The 20440-nt window shown below is 31.2% G+C and overlaps 1 protein-coding gene across 1 annotated transcript in view; it reads right to left on the bottom strand.

The window, feature by feature from the left end:
• LOC123918448 overlaps nt 1–20227 on the bottom strand; it is a 30441-nt gene extending 10214 nt beyond the window's left edge. Inside the window, exons 1-12 of the mRNA XM_045970508.1 lie at nt 19786–20227; nt 19460–19538; nt 15749–18865; nt 14889–15431; nt 14071–14782; nt 13427–13590; nt 13233–13331; nt 12992–13090; nt 12774–12905; nt 12614–12671; nt 12360–12515; nt 11821–12273 (exon numbers count right to left, since the gene is read on the bottom strand). Coding sequence (XP_045826464.1) covers nt 11821–12273; nt 12360–12515; nt 12614–12671; nt 12774–12905; nt 12992–13090; nt 13233–13331; nt 13427–13590; nt 14071–14782; nt 14889–15431; nt 15749–18865 — 5533 coding nt within the window. The 5' untranslated portion in view covers nt 19460–19538; nt 19786–20227. The remainder of the gene's footprint in view (nt 1–11820; nt 12274–12359; nt 12516–12613; nt 12672–12773; nt 12906–12991; nt 13091–13232; nt 13332–13426; nt 13591–14070; nt 14783–14888; nt 15432–15748; nt 18866–19459; nt 19539–19785) is intronic.
• Nucleotides 20228–20440: the final 213 nt, after the last annotated feature.

Raw genomic sequence — 20440 nt, 5'->3', positions numbered from 1 at the left:
TACCTTATCATATCCTGCATACCAAACGGGCCTTATACTGAGTAAAACAAGTGACTCTAATCTTTTTCATATACCTCCCTACCAATTGTTTCATCATCATCCTTGATTTGGTTCATCTACTCGCTTTGATTTGGTTTATCTACTCTATATTGAATAATGCGTTTTTTATTGAAATTAAAATTTTATTTTAAGATAATATAAGGTAGTTTGAATTTTTGAAGAAGACAAGTTTCAACTGGATTAAATCTCGGTTTGAAGAAGACAAGTTTATCTACTCATCTTCTGTTTTTTTTTTTTTTAAAAAAAAAATTATGTGAATCATTGAATTTGAATTAATGAATCAGATGAGAATGATGCATTAGACATCGTTGTAGTAGGAAAACAACGAGTAGAGGATACATATCCTTCGATTCTCCCTTAATTATTTTATTTACTTTTTTAATTTTTTAAAAAAAAAACTTCTTATTTCTAGAGTTTAACAATATACTTTGTTAGAATATGATCCACATTTCTAGAATTTATTAGAATTCATTAGTAAGTTGTAGAATAATTAATAGTTATTAAGTGATGTTGTAAACTTGTAGAACTTTCTAGATTACTTGAGTAGTTAGTAGAATATGTAAGTACTAGGACATATCATGAATGATCTAGAATAAAGGATCTAGAATATGCCATCCACACCTATAAATATGTAATCATTGCTCATTTGTAATGTATCCAAGGGGAGAGCAATAAAATATATTGTTGCTCTAAATGATCCTCACACTATTTGCTACTATTATTCAACTATCAACTAAGCATTCTACACTATCTAACTATTTTCTGAACTATCACTATTACCTCAACAACGTACTTATCATTTATAATATTTTATATTATATCATTTTTAAAAGAGGAGATTATTGATATAAGGTCATAAAAAACAAACACAGCATAATATACTTGTTACAAGTTTACAACACAATTTCATCCAGACATACATAAGGTCCTATAAAGATTGCATAACTCCCCAAATACACTGAACATTGGGTCATGAAGTATTTAATTTAAGTAATAACAAATTATAAATGTTTTGCAATACTAGGAAGGAACTTCAAATGAATCAAATACAAGGGACCGAGTCGAATACTGCAACAAAATCAACCCATGCATCTGCAATACTTCCTGTAGTCACAAATTTAAAAGATCAGACAAAAGGAAAATTTAGATTTCATGAAAAATAGATCATGTACTAACTGCAGTTGAAGTAAAAAGGAAACAAAATCTAATACAGAAGATTACAGGCAAAGAATTTTTTTGATAAATCAAAAGTTGATTGAGTAGATACCTACCTACAAGAGAGGTACACAGAATCCAAACGAGCTCTAAGAAAAACAAGAAAAAACAGAAAAAAGCTTGCAAGAAAACAAGAAGGCACACTAACAACAAACTCAAGCACCTCAACGTCACCACTGTAAGATCAAGACCCCTCAGAGAGAGAGAGGGGTAAAGATCAACCACGAGATAGGACAAAGTAACAAGAGGACCTCCAATCCACCAGTTCCATCGAGACCCAAATCCACACCCCACAGAACTCTATCGGTTCCAGCAGAAAGTATGGTAAATATCCCACTCATAGAAGATATTTACTATACAAAAGCAGATATAAAACATTTTTAAACTTGCTCTTTATCACATACATATAAAGTTGATCATAATCAAAATTATGAGAACGATGATAGGTTCAATTTTTTCATGAGAATTCATTGACATTTATAAATAACATATCAAAAATGTAATTTTCAGGCCATGGTTGTAAATGAACAGCTCAAAGTCCCTTTCTACCAAAGCAATGTTCACAAACCTATGTTTTAGGGGTAACAAACATTGTTGCATAAATAGCCATATCCATATAATAAATGAAGTACAATTAAACCTTAGTTATTATTCTTTATAATCTGATACTATTTCCATTTTACAAATCGGTACATTGTTTCTCAACAATTAATTAACATTGATCCATAAAGTCGTCAATAATAAGAACAAGCATAAAATAAATAACATTAATGGAAGCTTACCCATATGTTGAAAGTTGCAACTGAATAACATTGCATCTAAGAACAAGGTGATATCAAACTCTCAACATAGACTTCTGGATCCATGTAATCACTATTAAAGCTTTCAATCTTGGACATATTAAAAGTACCACTTTTGAAATCATAGACACCCAACTTCGATTGCCTCGAATCTCGAAAAATCATTAACAATTGGTCATCATTCGAAATATATAAAGCCTTGTGGCGGGGATAGAGACCCCGAACTCCTGTGCAATAAGGAACCTGATACAATTTAGTCCACGACTCTTTATTTCCAAATTCCTTCATAATCCAAACATCCACAAACATATCGGTACTCGCAGATATGCACAAGAAATCTCTCAAAACCCCCAACATACAAGTATCCGTCTCCACATTTGGCAGCAAAAGCTTTTGATAGGACTCGTTCTCAAAATCAAGCGAAATAATGAAATGTTTAGAAGTAATAGTGGCATCATATACCAACCAAGTAATGGTACCACTCACAAATACTCCTGGTCTAATAATGAAGTCAGAATATGGCAAGTCTTTGATCCTCCTCCAAGAATCCATACCCAAAGTATAAACCCTAACTTCATTTTTTCTTTTTGCACGAAAGTTAGTAACAGCAACAATCTTATAACTCTGAGTGAAATGATGATATCCAAAACTATATTCAGATTCGCGTCGTTCATCTTTAATTGGCAAAGGTGGATATATATAGAATCTTCTAATGGAAGGGTTCCACAAAAGAACTGAACGATACATAATAGTGAAACAAAGGATACCGTCGCAAGAGCAAAGATATACAAAATTGTTGAAAACATTAGGGCACCATAGTCTGGTCTGCTTAACCGTAGAGGATGACATGGTGCTGCTGAAAACAGTGGGAATTATGGAATCCCAAAGTTCCAGATCATGTGAGTCGATCCTAGGGTAAATAGTGAGATGGTGGCGGTCTCGGGAAGCCTTTGACATGATAAGATGTTTCTCGATGAATTTGTTATCAGAGATGAGAGCTTTCCATGACTTACAGATACATCGGAGTTTTAAGAGGTGTTGGACGGGAAGTCTACACAAAATCTCCGCAACTATATCAGAGGAAAGAGTGGGCAGTGGTGGTGATGTTAGGGTTTCTGTGGTAGTAGTCAATCGCCGTCTCCGCCGCCGCTTCTTAGTAGTGATTATAGGTTCCCATTCTTCTGCGAATGACCGAGAGGGAACTGGTGGTCTTCTTTGTTTTCGCCTTCGCGGCATCTGTGGGAGTTGCAAATAGGTTTGCTCACATTTCTGGATGGTTGGGTTGGGTGTTGTCGGTGTTGATAATTAAGAAGAAGAAGACTATGTTGTGTTAAAGTAAATAAAATAGACTTAAAAACTGTAGTCATTAAATTTTAATTAATGTTTTGGTCAAGGCATTATTAATTGAGTTTAATTGTTGGGCATTGTCGGTGTAATACATCCAATAATGCGTTGTCATATGACACATCATGTGTTTTTAATTAGAGTTTAATTGATATGCACTGACGGTATAAAATAGTTTTACACGATCGTTCAATAAATAACCATCATTTTGCCATGTCATGACAAGAAAGTGGGGTGATGTGGCGGAAAACATGGTTGATATTGATTGACAATGTAAAATTATTTTACACTGCATATCAATTAAATCCTTTTAATTACCATACATGATGTGTCAGTATATTATTGGATGCATGTGTAAAATAACTTTACACTAACGATGCATATAAATTAAATTCTTATTAATTCCTTCCTCATAAGAAAAATCAAAGTAGTATTTTATTTTTCTTTTCACCGAACAAAGTAGTTTTTTTTTCCGCGTAAATTATGTATCTTCTTTATGCACCGGTAGAAGAGTCCGATTTCTGGTTTATGCGTATAGAGAAAATTCGGTTGGGAGGGGAGAACTCACCTTGTGTGCCCCACAGGTTCTCCGACGGAAATTAGTAATCAATCACCAACGACGGTGGAAATTTTGTACCAATATCATGGTAACCCAAAAAAAAAATTAATCTTTTAATTCTTGTGAAAAAAATAACTTTATATAAAATATAACTCTTAGATGAATAGTAAAATTTCTCTAAGAGCTTTACGCTATGTTTGGATGTCAGAGAGATAGTGGAGAGAGAAATAATGAAGAGAGAAATAAGAGAGATGGAAGAGAAATTGTATAGCAATTTTTTATGGTTTGGATGAATAGAAAGGTGAGAAGAGAGAAATTAATAAAAGAGGGAAAATAACATATTTATCTTTTTTTACGAGAAAATAAACTAGTTAACGAGGGTATTGTTGTAAAATTATTTATTTCACTTCTTGACACACAAATCTTGCTTAATATGGAGAGATTTGTTTTTTTATAGTTTTTGACCATTATATTTCAGCAAGCGAACAACTGTTAGTTAATTTTGATATTACTGGTACAACTTTAATCCGGGGTTATCTCCATGTACATCTCCTTTTCTAAGTGTCCAAGCAAGAATGCATTTTTTACAAACTGGTGCAACTTTAATCCGAAGTTAGCAGTGAGAGGTGCCATCTAGAGCAAATGTTTCCACCCGCATCCAAATGATTTCTTGACTCCTTGCCTCTCAATTAAGATAACTAGAATTTTTTCCTTGCCTCTACTATTTTTGATCACCTAAGTAAATACAAAGTTTATACATGTTTTGCGTTGCGTACTTATAATTTGAGTACTGAAGGAAATTTAAACCTATCTTGAGAAACATACTATTCCGAATCAATCAAGAATTAAGTGTTCCATTAAATAATTTGCCAACCCGAACAGTTGAATGAGGTGTTCTGATAAGAGTTTAATTGCTGTGCACCGTCGGTGTAATTTTTTTTTACACATACATCCAATGACGTGTTGCCACATCATTTAATGAATGTGACACATCATGTGTTTTTAATGACCATACATGATGTGTCGGTATATTATTGGACGCATGTGCAAAATAATTTTACACCGACGGTGCATATAAATTAAATTCGTTCTGATAAAGTGATCCTCCGTCCGATCCTTTTTATAAGAAACGCTTTAAAAAAAAACATACAGATCAAAGAAGGTAATTTTCTCATTAATAATTTTAAAGTTTTATGTTTTATTCCAAAAGTAACCTTGGACTAACATGGAGAATATGCCTTTCTAATTAATGCATTATCATTAGAATGAATTATTTGATTTCATTTAGTAAAAATGAAATTGTGTATTTAATAATGAAAAAATTTAAAGCGTGTTTCTTATAAAAATAACCAAATAAAAATTCAAAAGTATTACTTATAAAAAGAACTAGAAGGAGTATTTATCACAATTCTTAGATTCTTTAGTTCTGTAACCCAACCATTGTGTATCTAAGTTGCGCTGTAACCACAACTCTGTTTCCTTCCACTCTGATGGAGTAACCTTTTTAATTCCAGGGACATCACATGCTGATATCAAGTCAATGATAAGTTAAGGCATTGTAAATTGTAAAGTTTTTTTTTTTCACCACCAGTTTAATATGGTTCGGAGGTTAAGTTCTGACATCAAGTGGTTCTAGTCCCCTCCCAATCATAGTTGCGGGGGATCGAACCGCGGTGCTCACTACCAAATTCAGCGCCAATCACCACTGAACCAACTGACGATTGGTTAAATTGTAAAGTTTTGCAGTAATATGAGTTCAATACAAAAACCAAAGGTGTTCTTCTCCATTCATAATTTTTTTTTTCTCTCTCTCTTTTTGCTTCTTCTTCAACCGTGCAAGATTCAACTTAAGTTATTTTGTTGTTGACAAATTCAACACAAATTTATATTTTTTTCTAAACTCCTATATACGAGTTCCCTAATTTTTTAACATATGCCGACAACGTTTGGTTTAAATGGAAAAAAGAAACAATTTTTGTGTGTATGAGAGATATTCAAACATTGCTATTGTTGTTGTTATTTACACTAGGGGTAAACCCGTGCGTTGCACAAGTTCGATTAAAATACATAATTAAAATATTTTTATAAATTAAAAATAATAATTGTGATAAGTATAATCATACATTCGATTAAAATACATTGTTAAATACTTTTTACGATATGGTTATATTCAATATTATATATGTGTAAAAATAAAAAAAGTTGTTACAAAATTAAAATAATTTTTATTGAAATGATGTATCAAATTTTATTTTAATTTGTGTCATCGTATAAAATCTTAGTTTTCATTATATGAGTTGCAATTTTAGTCACAAATCACTTTGCTTTTTTATTTTTAATGTATCCCTTATTTATTTATTTTTAATAAGAGTTGGAGGTCATACATACTTATACTTGGTGAAAATATTGCTCATGAGTGATGTTGAACTAAGAAGTATGGTGGTTTTGACATTTTTTATCACGTGATCTCGTGTTCTGAAAATTACCTATCAAATAGCAACATTACTGCTTACTCCCTTCTATACAATTTAAGATGCCAAATAACTTATCTACTTACCTCCCTCTCGTTCTTATCAATTATTCACTTGGTGAAATTTTATCCCGATTTTATTAGTCTCGATTTTTTTTGTCTATTGTTTGTTTTTTTTTTACTATGAGGTTTTTCTCCGCTCATTTTGCTTTGAATTTTTTTATTTAATAATCTTTATTCGAATTTAAACATAAGAAGTTTATTTAAAAAAAAAATTGTTTAATATTAACCTACATAGTAGATTTGTGTATATTAAGGACAATTAATATAATTTTTAGTGAATATCTGTTAATATTCATAAGTTTGAAGAGGTGCATTATATTTTATTCTAATAGTGTAATAGCATGAGAACTTAATTTTCTTTTTATACATCGTGGTAGTATAGTCGCAACTTGCTTTGCTTTCTTACTTTTTTTTTTCTTACCGTTGTTTTTTTACTTTTGTATATTAGATGTAGTCATGCTTGCCTTATGCTGATATATTGACTTTGTTGAGCTGAGTTTTATTTATTGTTAAAATTTATTCTAAATTTTTTTTTTGATCATTTTTTTTCATTTGTGCAATTTTTCAACTACTTTTTTCCTATACTATTAATAAAAAAATGTAAATAATTGATATTTTAATAAAATAAAAATAGTTTGTAACTTACGACTTTTCATTGACCTTTCATCAATTTGAACCTTTTATTATTTTTATAAATAAATAAAAATATTTTTTTGTGACTAAATTTGTTATTCTATAAATGAAATTAAATAGAAAAAAAGAGTGTTAATTAACTAATTTGTGGAATGAGTGATGGATAAATTTGTTATCCATCCGGTGATTCCAAATCACCAGATTTATCTGTTCCATTATTATCTTTGAACAATTTGAACCTTAACAAAGTAAGAAAAATGGACATGAATATTAAAAATAGAATAAGCTTTAAACTTGAAAACACACCAAAATAAAACCTACAATATGAATAGTTGAATACCAAAATATGTATCACTCTTCTTGCAAAAGTCTCAACATATATATATATATATATATATATATATATATATATATATATATATATATATATATATATATATATGATAAAATCTTCATGCTAGCTAGTATTTATATATACTTACTATGTCTATGGTTTCTTAATTTTATGAACGTATATGTTTATTATTGGAATTCTTTGAGTCACGTAGCATAATAACTTCCCTAATTATATTTATTGACCTTATGTATTCATTTCATAAGGTGTGGGTAGATTGATTTTCCGTATTCTTTTTCATTAAATAAACTTGTGCGTTGCACGGGTTTGATTAAAAAGCACGTTTAAAATATTTTTTAAATAAAATATAATAACTACGATAAGTATAAATACATATAATTAAATTTAATATTAGTCATGAGAAATGTTGAAATAAGCTCATGTTATAAAATGTGATTCATATATGTTAGTTTTATCTTTTTCATCTTTTGATCTCATTCCTTGAAAGTACATACCAAATAGCATAGCTTCTTACTCTCCTCTATGCAATTCAAGATCTTTCATATTTAACTAAATTTTAGTTCTTGTGTTGATATATCGACTTCTTTTAGAGGTTTTTTTTTTAGTAATTTGCTTAATTCTTTCTTTCTTTTTTTGTTTAGATTTTTTTCCTTTGTTTAATTATGTCCCTCGTTTTTCTTGTTGTTTAGTTGGTCTTTTAACCATTTAATAATATTTAATTGCGAATTTGTTTTTAGTTTGGTTTAAGAACTTTCAATAATGACTTTCAAAGTACTCCAAAATAGAAATGAGAGAATGAAACAAAAAAAATATTGATTATTGGATATAAAAAAGAGTGAGTGAAATTAAATAAATCTCCAACATTGATTTATGATTCATCTTTGGTGGTTTTTGTCTTTCATCCTTTGGTCTTTCTTGTAAAATTAAGCACAACTTGACGGAACTATTAACTTTACTCCTATATGTAATTTAAAGTTTCTCATATTTATTGAAATCTATGGTCATCCATAAACAAATTAGTATTCTTCATCTTTTAATTGAAATTGAAATACTACTTCAAATTCTTCATCCCCTCTAAATCAGGTAGATTCCTATCGGAAAGAGGTTTGACAATTAGTTTTTTCAAAATTCATTATAATTTGGTTTATTTTTTCTATGCTTGCAATTATATTGTTACAAAATATTTTTAAAATGTGGAAGTTGAAAATGTGAAACAATTGAATTAAGATTAAAGATGAAAATTTAATTTTTTTTCTAATTCACATAATTATAGGCACTAATAGTATAAGAATGGGTGAAAAATATTTTTGACACAAACATAAACGAATAATATTAGAGTCATTCACTCTTTAATCTCTTGCAAATGGACCAAATTATAAAAATTGTTTTCACTTTTTTATAACTTGAATATAATTTTGGCATACTTACATTTTTTTATAACTTGTAAATAGATCATTTATATATTTTAGGGATGGAATAATTTTTTGTTAAAAGAAATGATAATTAAAATCAATTTAACAATATGTTCATTAGTTGTATATATAAAAAATCTCCAATTACTAATTTGATTCAAATGATAATTATCCAAAGAACATTTAAATTGCAACCTAAGATGACGTGCTTAGATTAAAATACGACTGTCTATTAAAATTTATATATATTCAATCCACACTTAACCGATCCAGATTTAGGCATATGTTATACGATAAATGTATGAAGATTATATATTTGGACAACCTCTAATTCAAGTTGAATCAATATACTTCTTGTATTACAATTATAAGAACCACATGACTTGAGTGTCAACTTAAAAAAAAAAAAATACTTTGTTTTTGTTTCTATATTTCTCTTGAGATATATCACCTACACATTGTAGACAATATAGTATTTAAAAATGAAACATATATTTATATTTCTAAATTATTTGGATTGCCCTCCTTTGATTGAATGTCTCCAACATCAATATACATACCCTCAATCTATATAAATTTTAAGGCACTACAAAATCAATAAAAAGAAGTCTCTTTTCTCCTCTTCAACTTATTCACATGAGAAATTAAATATATTCCCATTAATCAACATAAGAATATAAGAAACAAATAAGCTAAAACATTAGACTAATAAAATAATACACAAAAAAAGAAGATTTTTCTAGTAACAAACATTATATCAATAAAAATACACATCCTGTTTGTTTCCTTCACATGAAAAAATAGTCATATTCATATTAATCGATATCGATATAAGTAAATAAGAAAGGATGCTTAAAAATTAGACTAATAAATTATTATACCATATCGCTAAAATAGGAAGCCTTAAATATTTGTTGAATCTGCAGATTGTCCCACATTCTAGCAATGCACACTTTTATACTACTTTCATTTGTCGCATTGTCGAGGTTATTTAAAAAACTGTATGCGACATGATCTCCAGCTCCTGTTGGCCTGTAAGGAAAACAAACCAAGATTTTATATGTATAAAGGGTTAAGTCTTATGTAAGTGGAAATATTGCATGTGAAGAGCATAGGTGTATGAAATGTAAGAACAATATGCTTACTTATTGGCATTACTTTGAGAAGCAGACATGATGTGGTAACTCTCTTAGTTGTGTAATTAAAATATTTCTTGGGTGTGAAAGGTGATGAGTATAGGAGGAATGAACACATTTATATAGGAACCAATTAACCATGTTATGAATATAGGAAGAGTTAGGCTTGTTCAAAAAAAAATATAGGAAGAGTGTTAGGATGTGACCCAAAAAAAAATACGAAGAGTTTGGCTATAGAGAGTCACACATGCAGTGGTTACAAATATTAATTACTTGGAGTTACATGATAAAGTAAATGAGGGAATGATTAAGTGGGAGTTACATAATAAAGTAGATGAGAGAAAGACAAAGGAGCCACAATTGACATGTTGTTATACGGACCACCAAAATGTTATATATCTTTCATTGTCAACAAAAAAGAATTCAATAATAGAAAAAATAATCTTTTAGATCATCATAATAATTAAAGAACTCAATAGTAGGAAAAAAAATAGTTCAGAAAAGGAAATTGTGTTGTAGATCATAATAAATAAAATAAATAAATAGTTGAAAATAAATTTATAAAATGTTAGAATTTCAAACAATAAATAAATATAAAATAATTGAACAAATAAAAAAGAATTAACATTTAATTATTTTAAATTTTGCATGAAATTTTTTTAGAGGTGCCACATCATCATCATATGAAAAGTAAAAAAAAAGTAGTATAAATTTTTTTATTAGTGAAACAAACAAATTATTTATTTTAGATTTTGCATTAGAACACTATTGAGTATGTAAATAGTTCTGCAATGCAACATGATGAGTAAAAAAGAAGAGTATTCCGTATAAATTTTTTATGGATTTGGTAGCCATAATTTGTAAGAAGGTTTTTTTATGATAATTGTAAGAAGTTATATAGTTCTGCAATGCAACATGATGAGTAAAAAAGAAGAGTATTCCGTATAAATTTTTTATGGATTTGGTAGCCATAATTTGTAAGAAGGTTTTTTTATGATAATTGTAAGAAGTTATATAGTGATAATTTGATATATTGATAATTAAAATGATTTAATTAAAGGAGATGATGAAAAGGTTTTTTAATAGAGATTGTAAACTTTTCTTATAGAGTGCCACATCATCAAAATACTTGATTGTGAGCAACTCAACATTCCTTTTACTTGTAAAAGATTTCGTAAATAGATTTGTTATTTTTATGTTTTAGCTAGATTTATTTTCTTTTACTATTTTTTAGGAGATTTGTTATTTTTATTTTTTACAGACAACCTTTTTATTTAATAAAAATTATAGAGATTTTTTTCAAATTTGGTAGATTCCAAATTATTTACTCTTTCTGGCGGATTCCAGAAGCTTGCACACCTTTGTTCTTGTTATAAGATTATCGCTTGTTAATCATTTATACTTTTGTACTGCGTCACTCAGATCCAAACATGAAATCATCACCGACTTTCCCAATTAAAAACTCTAAAACACAATCCAATTTCTTTCAATTATCTAAAACACAATCCATTTTCTTTCAATTATCATATGAAATCACCGTCCACCAGCAAAACATGTTTTAATGGATGTCATTTGAGCGATTCAAAAGAAGAAGAAAAAAAAAAGAATAAAACGAGTCATTTTATCGTAAAGTGATTCTGAATTTTTTGGTTGTGATTTGAGGATGATAAATGTCCTGGCTAAGGTTCAAGGTGTACTATAGAGTTTATAATAAAACGAGTCATTTTATCGTAAAGTGATTCTGAATTTTTTGATGCTTAAGATCTTCAACATGTTGAGTTAAAATGTCTATCTTCGAACGCATCACTTCAACATCCTTGGTAACCTGTTTCTTGGAATCCAATAGTGTTAGCAATGCATCTTGAGAGAATTGCAAATCAGGAAACAAAGCTCGCTTTTCGACACCATCCAACCAATCCTTATCAAAACCAAATCTGCGCACATCCTGTAATATCTCAACAAATTCAAAGTGGCATGAACCTAGCACATCCAACACACTATGTGTTTGGAGGAATTTCAATAGCTCAGCTAGGCAGTTGTATGCATAACCCTTGTATCTGTTACTTAGTGAAGTGTCCCTTAAAATAACCGAAGGATGCTTAACAAGAAAATCAGTCAACAAAGACAAATTTTCATAATCCAAATGCTTCTTGGAGACCAGTTGCTCAAGCTCCCGCATGACAAGAGAAGGAGAACTAAAATCTTCCATTATTTGAGAAGTTTTCACTGATAGTGATGAGCAAAAGACTAATCAAGGCTTCAAGTGCCAAAACTACAAAATCATAAAAAAGTAAAATTAAGGAAGAAAATACCTTCATAAGGCATTGAAGGAGTCTGAAATGCAAGAGGCAAAGGAATATTATTGCTAGGAGAGGGCTTCGATTTTGAAACTCTAAACTCATCATCCTTAGAAAAATGTTCCTCGATAATTGAGCTTACTTTCATGACAACATCATCATTTGGAGAAACTGGACAAAAGGTTGGGAGAGAAGAGAGTTGAACTTCAAAATAAAAAAGGGTGATGATGTAACATAAGAAAAAAAAAATTGATCCCAAGAGTCTTCACCTTGATCATCATTAGTCTTAGCAGTATCCATAGTTTCTCCGACGTCAACATCTTGTTCCTACACAGTTAGTAGAATAAAAGGATGCTTTAGTTGGTAGAATAATTCAATTCCAACATCGGAAAAGAGTATAAAAGAAAACAAGCAAAATAGGGTAGATGCCTTTTGTTTAGGAGAAACCAATTGTATCGGTAACTCATTCCTTGCATCTGAAATAGTAGACATAGTTGCAGCTACAATTTTGACTGGTGTATAACCTTCATGATTAAGTTGGTCCTCTGTTTCATTCAAACACTGTGTAGCAGGAAAATGTAAATAAGCTGTAGTATATTTTTAAGAAGCACTTGATGTAAAATCTATTTTTTTTAGCTTATTATTACATCATTTCCCCGAGAAGGTATGACAACAGTATCAATTTCTGCATGTGGATGTTGTTGGTTCGTCAAATATTGTTGACTCATTGATTGTTCATTCACCAACTGCAGTATTAACAAATTCATTAGTAATAATAATATGAAGCTATTAATTAACAACATCCATTACTAATATAAGGCCTTAGACTATTGAAAGAGTATTATGGAGAGAAATATCCGAGGGAATTTGACATGGCCTGCAAATTACTTCTAAATTCATTGGTAATAGTGCTACTGATGGTATCTCTACATCAGGATCATTTTCAACAATTTCATGTTGTGCCTCCGGTATTTGTTTCATTTGTATCTGCAAAAAAAAAAAATAGCATGTTTGATTCAAAGACAATTTCATCATTATTGTAATCAGGTGTTGGTAGCTCAAATAAATATATTCATATTGACCTGTGAAGAAGTCAACTCGTGTCCTAATGCTGTTTCAACTTCAATCCCAACAGAATTATCTTTATTGGTTTCTGCACTTAGATTTTCATCACCAGGATCGTGATCTTTGGACTCTTGTTGTAATTGTTGAAATGGATTCAAAAGATTTTTCATTGTTTCAAAATCTATAGGAAAATATTAGAGATTAACATCATTAGATAGTAACTAGCAAGCCTAAGAACAAAACCAAAATGTTCACTAGATGTGCAATATATTAATTGTATATCTTTTAAAAAAATAATGAAAGAAAGAGGTAATTATTATTAATTAAAGTTGCACTAAAAGCCATTTCACAACTGTTTCTAAGGCAATTTGAACTCCGTCCCTCGAGGTTACATAACTAAACTCTTACCACTGAGCTAGCACCTCATGGACACAATTGTTTATCTGTTTATGCCTAGCTAATAATTAAAATTTGACCACTTTTATATACCTTCTCTTAATAAGGATATAGGTAATTCTATATGTTCTTACATTTTAAAATACTTATTCATGCACATTTCTACTCTAGATGCTTCAATTGTTTATATTTTATAAACATCGCATGATAATGTATTAAAACCAACATGTAATTGTTTAAAAAAAATATTGGGTATGTTGTGTACCTGTGCCTAGGCGATATTGAATGTCAAAGATGACAGAAGGAGTTAATGTTGAAGTCAAAGAAAGGTTTTGACAATTTTGAACAAAACGATTTTTTGCCGCCTCAAATTGAATTCCTTCGGTTTGGAAGAGGCTTGGTAGTTTGTCAAATACTACAATATTTAGATTTGGAATTTGGACTTTCTGGTCACATTCACTTTTGAATATTTCCTCGAGCTCATCTGCTTCTGTTATCACCAGAGCCTTTAACTCGGGAAGCTCTTTACATATGGAGACCGGAAAGACACATTTCAATTTGTAACACTTCACTACAGCAAGTGTTTTTAGCTTTGGGAGGCATGTCTTTGAGGACAAGGAATTTAACAAGTTTTGATTCTGCATGTCATCTTCAATGATATATTTCAACTCTTTGCATTCTTCTATTCTTAGATAAAGCAATTGTGATAGGCATCTTAAAATGGAAGTGGAGAAGACAATTTCCAATTTTTCACATCGCACGATTTTTATGCTTGTAAGGTTTTTTAGTGCAAATGAATCTTTGGGACCAACAAAAAGAAACATCATATCATGCAGATCATATAACCCAATTCTTTGCAACCTTAAGTTTATTTGTTGTCCATCTATTTCATTGAGACAAAATATATTTTCTGCTTTTGAGTTATATACCATGAGACTTTCCAAAGCACTAAAATGCTCCACGCTCCCAGTCAATTCCTACATGTAAGTAAATAATCAATTGCAATCCAATAAATTTTTTTGAGTAAGATTGAAATCATTGATTGTTTTGGCAAAAAACAAAGATATATGGAAAGAGGGATACCTTCATGTTTATATTGTCCAGGGATTCTGAAATTGAATGAATAATGAATTCACCAATAGATTTGATAGCAATCTGGTAGCATTTTTTGAGTTCAAGTTCTTTCAAAGGTGGAAATGTTGTGCAATATTGTTTGGGACACATGGCGACTAAACTTGGCAGATTGCAAAGATTGAGACATTGCAATGCCGGAAGATGAAGGTGAATCTCAGTGTGGTTTTGATGGTTTTCACTGTATTGTCCAACTATGTATTCCAACTGCATGCAATCTTCAACATAGACACTTTTCAATTTTGGGAAGACATCGCCCCAATTATTTCCACCACTGTCATGATCTCCAATGTCTACTAATATGTGCTTCAATTCATGACAGTTCCTAATACTCAAAGTTTCCACCAACATTCTTGGAGCAATAGACAGCGTAAACACTGATTTTATCTTCAAAAAATGAGACAATGTAATCTCTTTAATATTGCACATGATATGCGGTTGTACTGGAAGACATTGAACACGTTCCCATATTTGAAGACACCGTGAATGCGATACCTGTAATGTAATCGCAACATAAATGAACTAAATATCAACCCTAACATTAATGAAGCGTGCATACAAGTTATGGAAATGCAAATATATAACATTTCTCTTCTATAAGTCCTAGATATAGGTTTACATTATATAAAATTAATTTTGTGCATCGAGCTTTTTGAAGATAAAAAGATACACATAAGCCAATGGGATTCCAGGAGATAAAAATCTTTAAGTTTGGGATGTTTATTATGCATAAATGCTATCAGTAGGAGATAAAAGATACACATTAAAAAGAGAACGTATTAGAATATAACATAAAAAGGTGAGAGTGTTACTGATGTTGTTGAGTTGTCCTGCAGTTGATCCTCATAAGCCAATGGGATTCTAGTAGTTGACACACTTCCAAGTTTGTGTCGATATTTAGTCGCATGACCATGACAACATACACAACTCCAAGAAAATATATTGCATTTGATAGGTTCCAATTGTATTTGTGCCTTGAAACCATCTCTAGAAGTGGAAGATGGCTCGTTCAAGAGCGAAGAGATGGAATGAGAATATTTTGGAAAAATATCCTTGAAATTTGGTAATTGACAAAGCTGTATTTGTTTTAGTGAACCGAGTTGAACATGTTGGTATTTTCCAAATATGTATTTCAGCTCATCACATCTTATTATTCTAATACTTTCTAGTACCTGAAGGTCTTGACAAGAGAGGATGGGAAGTACTGATTCTAATCGGTGACATCCCTCAATATGAAGAACTTTTAATTTTGGAAACATTGAGCCATAACTCTTGTTATCATTATCACTTTCATTTATTTCTTCTATTGATTCCTCCTCTCTTCTTTCATCTTTTATTATGTTTTTCAGTCCTTCACAATCAACTATATGCAATTTCTCTAGCAGCACCAGGTTCCGAAAAGTTGACAGTGGAAATAAGGAAACCAACATTGGACATTTCTGGAGTGTCACAGTCTTTAGATTGCAGAGATTTAGCTTGCAATTGAACAAACTTTGAAAATTTTGACAATCCTTTATCAATAGCTTCTCTAAATTCTTCAAAGAGTCGAAAGAAAGGGAACCATTGAATAGTTCTTTCAAATTTTCCATTCTATTCAGTTCTAGTACAACCAACTTCAACAATACTTTTGGTACTTGAGAACCAATAGTGTCAATGAGACACTGTAACTGTGAAATACAACGCAAACGAAGCTCAACAAGATCATTCATACCTAGATCTATAGGAACGATCTCAGGCATCAGATTTTTCCATCCCTCCTTAATTCCATCTAGTTGAAGAACCTCTGCTGTTTGCATGCAATACTTGAATGTTTCTTTTGAAAAAAAATATGCATCATCACCTGAACAAAAAGACACATATTTTGATAATGAATAATTCATCACATGCCACTCTTTACAAACACGATAAATTTGCAACTCAGGTAAGGTTATTTCTAGACAAAAACTGTTGAAACTGTCAAGAAAATACAATTCTTCAAGTGCTGAGCATCTTTCAATAACCTCAAATGGATTATTCCTTCTAATTTCACATCCTGCCAAGGTTAACAATTTAAATTTCCCCAATTTTGTAATTTTGTGTGGCAATTCAATGATTGTGCATTTAATCAAGTCAAGAGTCTCAAGACTTTGCAGGTTTCCCAAAACAGAGATGTCACCTAAATCCACTTGTTCAATCAACATAGATCGAATATTCGCCAATGACTGTATTGAATGTGGCAATGATAGAGGTTGTTTGCCATTAGCTGAAAAGTATAAAACTCGAAGCTTAACAATATTTTCAAAGAAAGAAATTGGGACTTCCGTACATTTGTGGTCTTCATCTCTATCCATGTTGACAATGAGAGTCTCCAGTTTGGAACCATCATACTTACAGGAAAAAAAATCCATGTCCTTCCCTTCACAAAACAAATATTTAATATTCTTTTCCCTTTCAACCGATGATTTTTGATCTTTGTTAGACAAATTTACACCTCGAATCTCTTTGTTTGCTATCCATTGAGCTGCATCACGAACCAAATCATGCATTTTTACAAGTCTTTCACCGACCTCCACCAACAAACAAGAATCTATGAGTTTATTTTTGGCTACAACTACTTGGTTTCGAGCATCATCGTAGCTTCCATAATCTTCTCCAAGAAGGCCTGTTCCAATGCCAAGTCTAGTTAGAACTCCAATAGAGATTTCTTTATCTTCTGGGAATACAGAAGATAAGAGAAACAACCCCTTGGCTTTTTCATCCTTCATATAATCATAGCTAATCTTCAAACATTTATAAATTCCCACCAAATAATCATCAACACCATGCATGGACACATGCTTCTTCAAGGATTTTAAGGTCACATCCCATTCATGCTTGCGAAGTTGTTGGCCCTTTAAACTGCTGGCGATAACTGCAATTGCAACCGGTAATCGTTTGCATTCGTTAGCAATTTTGCGTCCCTTACTGATCAAATTTTTTGAAGAACTGTCACTTATTCCAGCATACCTTTTGAACATGGTCCATGATTCTTCTTCAGATAAGAGCTCCAACTCAATGTTCTTATCACAATCCATTTTGTTGAATATTCGTTTACTGCGTGTGGTTATAAGAATTCTGCAACCTTTGTGATTGTCTCGTTTTGGAATTCCTATTTGATCAAAATCAAGAGGTATATCTCGATCCCACACATCATCCATTATTAGAAGAATTTTCTCACCATTTATTAATCTGCTCCACAGTTTTTTGGGTCGGTCTGAGTCATTACAGTCCTCCCATTTCAGTCCTAAAGGTCCAGCAATATCATCTTGAATTTTTTTTATATCAGGATTAAACGACACAGTTGTGTCAATGACATGAGAGAATTGTTCAGATTGCTTTAGCTCTTTACCCACTTCTTTGGCCAATGTAGTTTTTCCAGTGCCTCCCATCCCTTGCAATCCGATTATATAGTTGTTGTCATCTTTTAGTGCATCCAGAAGTTCTTTGTATTTTGACTCTCTGCTTTTAAAAGCAATGTAATACTCAGATGAATAACGTTCAACATCTGGAAGACGGCGAGGGAGTTCAATGTTTTCCAGTTTCTCTCCCTTTTCTGTTAATCGTTTAATCTCCTCCATCTTATTTGCCAACTCCTTTCCCCTTTTATATCGCCATATGCAATCAGGACATAATCCAAAAAAACATGTTTTTTTTGTTTTGATGTCCTCTTGAATGATCTTATCGACTTCCTTTTCCCAAAAACAAACATTAGCTTGAATATCTTTATCTCTTCCTGCTGCCACTTTAGCACGTTGCTCCAAAGTTATTCTTTCTGCTTCCAACCTAACCTTTTCTTCTTCGAACTCATTAGCAATGCATGTGAAGCAAAATACAGGACGTGTCTCTGCTATTGCCCCATTTATCAATTTTTCCACATATGTCTTCGCCAAATCAGTCAAGCAACCCGCCATCTAAATCAATATCAATAGATCAAAGTTAGCCTTAAAAATGTTCAACGAAACTTAAATAGACATTATTTAGTTTAGTCAATTCTACAAGCAAGAAATATAGAATGAATGGTATGCTGACCAAAATAAATAAAAGATAAGTTTAGTTATAGATGTCGTCGCCTACTTTGGGTTTTTTCTCCGCAGTTAGTTTAGTAGTTAGCTACTTAGCTTGATCTGAAGAGCACCCGCGCGCACACACACATATACATATATTGTATTGTATTATGTAATGTAAATGAAAATGGTTGATATAGTAAAACTGATTTTCTATATTCACAGACATAGTTTGAAAAATTGAACTTGATGACACTTTTCACAAAGAAATTTTATAGTTTTTTTCATAAATCTACCGAAGAAAGTTCAAACAGACATTCACCTTTCTGATTAAAATCTTTGCAACAGATTTACAAATAACAATTCATCATTGAAAACAAGCAAGCTATGAAAAATTGATCATGTAGCCAGGAGTGCAGACCGTCAATGGAAATCATCTAGAGACAGAAAAACTGAATAAATAAACAGAATAAAGCCAACCAACAGTGGATATTTCTTTACCTTGTTTTCCAACAGATTTACAAATAACCACTTTCAGCGCATGCTCAAGTCTTGTGACAATCTTCTTCTTTTCTCCAATCTGCAGAGGGAACAAAACAATGAACAATTCTGTAAACAAAAACAGCAAAGACTAAACATGTATAGGTTCAATCTAGTAGTTACCTAAAGCAGAAAGAACTTTTTATGTTATGTTTGATAATTGATATATATATATATATATAACAACAATACTAGTTTGATCGAGAAAACAGGAGGAGTCTGGATCAACTAGTATGAAAATGCGATTAGTCTAAAAAAAAAAAAATTGAAAAATGAAATTATTATACCTGATTTTCTGCACTTTCAACGCATACTAGCTCAAATCTTTTGAGCAATGTTCCCTTTTCTTCAATCTGCAGTAACTAGCATCAAGAGAATAAGTAAGTGGTCACTGCAAACCAAGTTCTGCAGCAAACAATGTTCCCCTTAATTTCTTCAATCTGCAGTAGTTAGTATCAAGAGAATAAAGTAGTGTTCACTGGAATTCAAGTTCTATCAGCTATTCTTCTTTTTCTTTCTTGGTTTATTGCAATGATTTAAAGCTTTAATTATTGAGAAACTTTACAGCTAGCTAGCAATGATTTAAAGCTTCAATTATTGGATATATGATAAAGATAAATAGACTAATACTTAAAATGAGTAATATGGTAAAGTTAATATTATCTTTATTTCCTTTATATCATTTTTTAAGTGGAGTGTTATGAACATTCTATTTTCAATACTCTCTCTAACACTCACTTTATGTGGAACCTATTTATAAAGTAGAGACTCATATTGATTCCAACCAATAAAAAAAGTGATTGGTGCTAACACTCTTGTTTATTTAATGTGTGAAATGAACAAATGTTCCACTCATTTGTGGGACATAAGGGGCACGCCGCACTAAACTGTGGCGTGGCATGGCATGGCAACAGGCGCGGCGGGGGTGAATTTTGCCCTCTT

Source organism: Trifolium pratense, linkage group LG3 (genome assembly GCF_020283565.1).
Source record: "Trifolium pratense cultivar HEN17-A07 linkage group LG3, ARS_RC_1.1, whole genome shotgun sequence".
NCBI lineage: Eukaryota > Viridiplantae > Streptophyta > Magnoliopsida > Fabales > Fabaceae > Trifolium > Trifolium pratense.
This window is presented reverse-complemented; position numbering and strand designations above follow the sequence as displayed.